Source organism: Microtus ochrogaster, chromosome 6 (assembly GCF_000317375.1).
Source record: "Microtus ochrogaster isolate Prairie Vole_2 chromosome 6, MicOch1.0, whole genome shotgun sequence".
Taxonomy (NCBI): domain Eukaryota; kingdom Metazoa; phylum Chordata; class Mammalia; order Rodentia; family Cricetidae; genus Microtus; species Microtus ochrogaster.
Window position 1 is genome coordinate 44,817,819 of NC_022013.1, and position 6,283 is coordinate 44,824,101.

The 6,283-nt window shown below is 42.0% G+C and overlaps 1 protein-coding gene across 1 annotated transcript in view; it reads right to left on the bottom strand.

The window, feature by feature from the left end:
- Cadps (calcium dependent secretion activator) overlaps positions 1-6,283 on the bottom strand; it is a 445,453-nt gene that overhangs the window by 139,111 nt on the left and 300,059 nt on the right. The window contains 2 exon segments of the mRNA XM_026779941.1: positions 145-332; positions 3,522-3,658. Coding sequence (XP_026635742.1) covers positions 145-332; positions 3,522-3,658 — 325 coding nt within the window.

The window sequence follows — 6,283 nt, forward strand, 5'->3', positions numbered from 1 at the left end:
TCTCTCTCTCTCTCTCTCTCTCTCTCTCTGTATAAGCATGTATCATTGGGTAAATAAGGATAGATAGTCAGTTAGGGTTGATAGTTAAAGTCACAAACCCCTGAAAGTTTCTTATTAATTAAATACCTCCAGACCCATGCTTACCTGTTCCCGTGGACGTGGGATGCACAGAAGGCAAAGCTGTAGTGGAGAAGTGTGGGGTCAATCATGGCGCCATTTTCTGCCCGTTCCAGCAAGTCTCTAAGGTAGCAGAGATGCCGATGACATCCTCGGACTCCATTTCGAGCGCAATACTCATCTAATACAAACACCTGGCCAGGACTGAACCAGCCCTGGAGGGGAATAAAGGAAAGGCTTTCTTTTAAATACAAGTTGCTTTCTGGAGAGCTGCTAGTATCAGGAGTGGCTGGAGGAAGGGACTGAAAAACGGCTAGCGTTAACTCTTTTGATGGCATGCCAGCTGCTGGGCCAGCACACTGGCAATGCTGTTTATCCCTCCCAGCAGACCGTCCTGGAAGATGCTGTCATCCCTACTTTTCAGGTGGGTAAGTTAACTGAGTTCAGGGACGACGTGGGATTTCCTTATAATTGCTATTGCTGTATAAGCAAAACAGCATGCTTCCAGGAAAAGAGAATGACCAGGGCTCCAACATGTACTTTAGAGGAGAACTGGGGGGAAGCTAAGGCGGAGTCTGACAAGAGAAAATTGTGATATAAATGCCTTGGTATTGACAGAAACTTTCAGCTAAGCCTTTTAGTAAGCTAGTGAGGTAGATGGGACAAGCGCATCTTGTTTTTCTTCACAACGAGGGAATCTGGATCAGGATGCTGCTGTACGCACTGGCCCTAACCCAGCTCTGTCTACTCCATGTCCTCTGTTCCCTATCCTCAGGCATCAAAGAAACCTTAAGCTGGTTTACATAAAGACTAAACTTTGTAAATCTCTACACCTTAGAAGAATTTCTCAGTACATTTTAAGATGAAGGCAATAACAGTACCCCAAGGACTGAGAGTAAGTTTTCCAACAACGCATCTGATTTGATCGAACAAAAAAAGAAATTTCTCACAACTAGGTTTAAGGCTCTTTCCCCGCCCCTGTAATTATTTGTTTCCTTGTATTTATTTGCTCACCATGAGCCCAGCCAAAGTTTGCTATAAAAGAGAATCCAGATGGAGTCTCTGATGATAATTCAGTGGCAGAATGAATAGGGACCACCGCCTCTGTTTCATAATTAGAAAGACAGGTCGTTATGAAAGGCCAAGTGACTGGTATTGCTGATAGATGTAGACAGAGTCTACAATCAAATGATATTGTCTCATTTCTATGACACCTGAAGCAATAATAAATTGTTATTCTAAGTAGGGCTTTCTAAATTGGAAATTTGGGCTCTTTTAAATATCAACTTCCCTTTACTTTGAGGGTCTCCTGGGAGTTGTGTTCTGAACATTACTGCAGCTTGGGGTAGAAGGGACAGGAGGAAAAAGTGGTGGGAGAGGCCAAAGGAGTATGGGAGAGAGGCCTTTGCAGTGCTCTAATTGTGATTAGTGATCGGGGATCTTCGATTGACAACATGCCGCTCAGCGATGCCTCCAACGAAAGACGGCATCTTTGCTATTTCAAATTATAAGTTACTGCGGAGGGCGGGAGAGAGTAGTCGAGGCAGTGGGCTGCCCCTATAGGCAACTTCTTTGCCACTCCATCTGCTACCCCAAATGCTAAATCTTAGAGACAACACTGCTGTGAAAGATTAAAATATATTTTCTACGACTCAGATGACACCAAGTCTTTTGTAGATGCCAAAATAGCTGCTTTGAAAAGAGTTGAAGAAATATCAATTAGGAACTGAGTCGGAGACACAGAAAAATTTATGTATCCCTGCTGGTCGGTCTCCAAAACCAACTGAAAAAAAAAAGACTGTAATAATGAGAAAAATGAAATATATAGAGATAGGGGATAAGGTCCTTTAAATTTCTGTTATTTTTCTGGAATTCTGGCTTTAATTAATAGATCTAGGTACATAAACAAGAAAGAGAATTGCTCTGGGTAACTCACAATTATTATATTTTCATTTTAGACTTATTTTAAGCCTATACTGATCGATAGCATGAACATTTCATTTCTGGTTTAATCTTTTGAGGGCATTTTTGAATTCTTCTTTATGGTACATTTCAGGATAAAAAAAAATGTTTTCAAACACCGATAAGAATAAAAGTCTTAAAAATTATACATCTTACAGTGTCCTCGAGTAAGCAAAATGCTCCGGAAAAGGGGGTGATAATGTTAATGTACACCCTCATGACCTTCGTAAATGTCATCAGAGATAGATGATATCAGGAAATCATCTGGGGAAAATGGCCTTGCAATGGAAGGCAAGTGGTTTTTGTTTATTTTTTTTAAGTCAATGTAGTATTCCTTTTGAATCTGGTAAAGTCAGAGGCTCCAGTGAAGAGATTCTCAACATGAGATAATGTGTCATATCATGAGATATGAGCCATAGATTAATAAGCTATCCCACAGAACTTTACTTCTATTTTTGAGATGATTTTACCCTCTTAAAAAAACATATTGCACCTTCAAGCATCAAAAAGGGGAACTTAAAATAATCATTCAGAATAAGGGTTTATGCTAATGTCAGTTAATTATACAATGTTAATATTACATAAATCTATTAACTTCCATGTTTGAAGCCAAGGACAAGAATTGCCCTCTGTACAAATCATTTGACCATTTTCTCCTTTCCTGTCTACAGTGGGATTAATAACATTTACTTTTAAGATACAAAGTAATAATTTATAATCTGCAAACAGAAATGAAGTTAAGTCTTTGTTATGGCTTGGGGCTTGATAATTGAAAACCAAAATTATGTTTTCAAAAATTGGATAAATATGTAACAGCAGTCCTTAAACTGAACTAATTTGACTTCTGTTTTAAAATGGATTTTAGGGAGTGTAAATAGCTGGGCTTCTAAACATCTACTGTACCTTTAACATTTTTTCTTTAAGGGTGAAGAAGGTTCTGCTTTTGAGAAAAAAAAATGCTACCCAAAAAAAACAAAGCCAAATGCATTAGGCGGATGGAGAGCAGAGAGCATTAGCAACTACTTGGGTCTTTAGAAGTGACACAAACAATGCATGCCTTAATGAGCTAGGGGTACCAGGTATAGGAGAGAGAGGGCGGGGCATCTTAAACCCCACGACAATCAGGCAAATTTTATAAGTTTATCGCGAGCAGGTGCCAAGCTCATCCACCCTTTTAGAAAGATTTCTGGTGTAGCAGCTGAAAAGGGGGAAGCTAAGATGGGGTGGCTGGGAATTTGGCTGTATCTCTTGAGAGCACTTTCTCCGACTCAGATTGATTCCTGGGTAAATAAAACTATCGCCATGCAGGAAATTGAAGACCCGTTTGTAATTGTTAAGGGGATTTTGTACGGGAGCAGGAGAGCTCCGACCTAAAGGTAGAGGGTATTTGGGTTTTCAAAAATGTCATGTCTCAATTGCCGTAGATCAAAGGATATACTTGCCAGGCAAGAATAGGAATCGTTAAGTCTGTGATCCAAAGTCAGCCGCTGCACCATCTCAAAGAGGGAAGCGTGGTCAAAGTTACAGGGGTTGGAAGAGATAAATTCATCCATGCCGTGCTTTTGAGCTCTGTCTGCATCTGTTCGTTTACACATGTAGAGAGAGACACAGTTTAGAGGAACACATCACACTTCTTTGACATCTCCGACTCATAGGATTTACTAGGCATTGTGAACATCAGCTGCCTCCCTGCTGCCCCCCCAAATACCCCCAAGATAATCTCTGTCCCACCCCCATTGTCAACTTGCATCAGTTACTGGTGAGTTTAACTGCATTTAGGCAAAAATATATTGGCATCAACATGTTTATCAAATGGTCACAATTCCAGTGCCTCCGTGTTGTTCTTCACAACTACAGATGAGACCGGTAACTTCGCCTGCGTTTCACCAAACACTGAAAGCAGATCGGATCTTTGCTGATAGCGGTCTAGCTAGCTTTGCAGGTTTGTAAAAGACTCTTCCATTCCAGTGGTTGTGTCTAGGGCAATTTCTCAGTGCTTATTGGAATTATCTGGAAAAGGGCTTATGCTGGTTTTCAGCGGAGTGACAATATTTGTGTCAACCCCTTCCAAATTTTCATTGCCAATTCGGTGTCACGAAAGGTTTGATTCCCCAACCCTTCAAAATTAAAAGTCTTTCTTTCCTTTCTTTCTTTCTTTCTTTCTTTCTTTCTTTCTTTCTTTCTTTCTTTCTTTCTTTCTTTTCTTTTTAAAGGTTGAAACCAGGAGAGGAAGTTAAATGAGAGTTTAGTGCTGGAGAGGCAAGGATGTTTGTTGCCTTGTGGGGCACATACTCCATTAGCAAAGCTTATGAAAGAGACAAACGGAAACCGCCCTCTGAGGGCTGCGGTCTGCCACTTAGTGTGAGCTAATAGTCTCCGTGTATTCACGCTTTTCCGTACAGGGTGAAGGCTGTAGGCAAAGCCTCCTAAGGGCTAACTAATTAATCTCAACATGTGTAACTAAAATAGACTAGCCTTTGCTGGCAAAATAACTCAGAGAATTCAGCTCGAGCGCCACCAGGAAAATCCTGAAGAGGGAGGAATGATGGTCTCTTTTACGATGAGGAGGTCAGCTCACTGTTTATCATCCTCTCTTCCGCTACCCAGACTACAATTGGATAGAATCTCAGAGCAAAATCAAGCAAGATCTTACTTATCTCCTTGCATGCAGCGTTTTACTGGGTTCCAGGGACCTGCCAGGAGCCAGCAAAATAATCAGGGCAAAGGGAAAATTGATTTCTGACTTGAGAGGGTGTTTGAATAATATTTTCCTATATGGCCTCTGTTCCAGGAAGGTTTTTTTTTTTTCCCTTTTTCCCTCCCATGCTTAGGGTATGTCTGTGAGCTTGGTTTGTGTGACTTTAGCACCCTGATTTCTCAGTGACTTCAGCGATCCTTAGAGCAGAAATGCATGTCTTGTCAGCGTCTACCCTGCCCAGGGTAGAATTTTTAAAATCTTTGACATTTTTGCCTAGGACTACTGAGTGGTCAATTTTTCAATAAGACTTGTTTATACCCAAGACTCCCAGAAGTGATGTCTCTAGTAGGCAAGTTGAAGAATAAGGTTTTAACAGACTGACTGCTCCATTCAAATGATAAAGCAAAGGCTTTTGGGAAAGATATTACATGTGAAGAAATTACGTGAGAGAATCCTAAGAGCACTCTTAGCTGTGTTATGTACCTCAGGTTCATCCTTGCGGAAGGGCTTTGAACTTGAGGTTGGTGCACGGCCTAAGGACTTTCTTCTGCTTTGGGATCTCAGGACAATGGAGCCTGGGAAGCGCAACTGGCTGCTTCTGGGTGTGAATGTGCTACTTGTGACCAAGACAAGTAACTATCTTACGCTTGTCCCTGCTGGGGGAAAGACCCTCACAACAACTGGACAGCTCTTCTCTGCCTCTCCCCCTAAAAGCTGCCCTCTCTATCCTCCGAGTCCCGGAGCGACTTAATTCAGGAAGAAGCAGGAGTGGGGTGCGCTTGAATTGCTCATCCTGTTACATCCCCATGAGCCACATCCACCCCCCTGCCTCCCAATTTTAACAGATAGATCAGGCAGCTTGGCTAGCGTCAGATTCTTGCTGTTGGATTTCTCGGCAGAGGCTGTAAGCTGAAAAATCGGCCAGGGCCTTCCTTCCTTTGCCAGTTTGGCTCAGCTACTTCACCGCTCTTCAATACAACCCCGGTCATTCAGCTTGGAGAGAAGGGGGCTCTTGTATAGCTGTTAAAATATGGCATGGGTTTCAAGTGTCACAATCCTTTGTTGTTTGAACCTCTCGAATACTTGGCTGTTGACCTGTTTTGCTTTTCTGGCCACTCAGGAAATGGTCTGAAGAGACAATTTGGCCCTCTAGACAGACCTGTACACCGATAGCCTCCCCGTCTCTAACCTGTCACAGGGCCCCTAGGAATCTGGGTTGCCGTGCTAATTGCTGGCTGTGAGCGCAACTAGAAAATGGCTTCCTTTCCCACCAACAGTCTGAAGCAGGCTTAAAGAAAACTCTGAGTAAAATCCACATTTTCCTTTTTTAACAATTAACCCAAAGAATAAACCTTCATTTCCTTCGGGGTTGTCTCTTCTTTGTCCTAGTCTACATGGAGAATGATACAGAGTTGGAATTAATGTGGCTTGGAGGTGTGTGTGTGTGTGTGTGTGTGTGTGTGTGTGTGTATGTGTGTGTATGTGTATGTGTGTGTGTGTGTATGA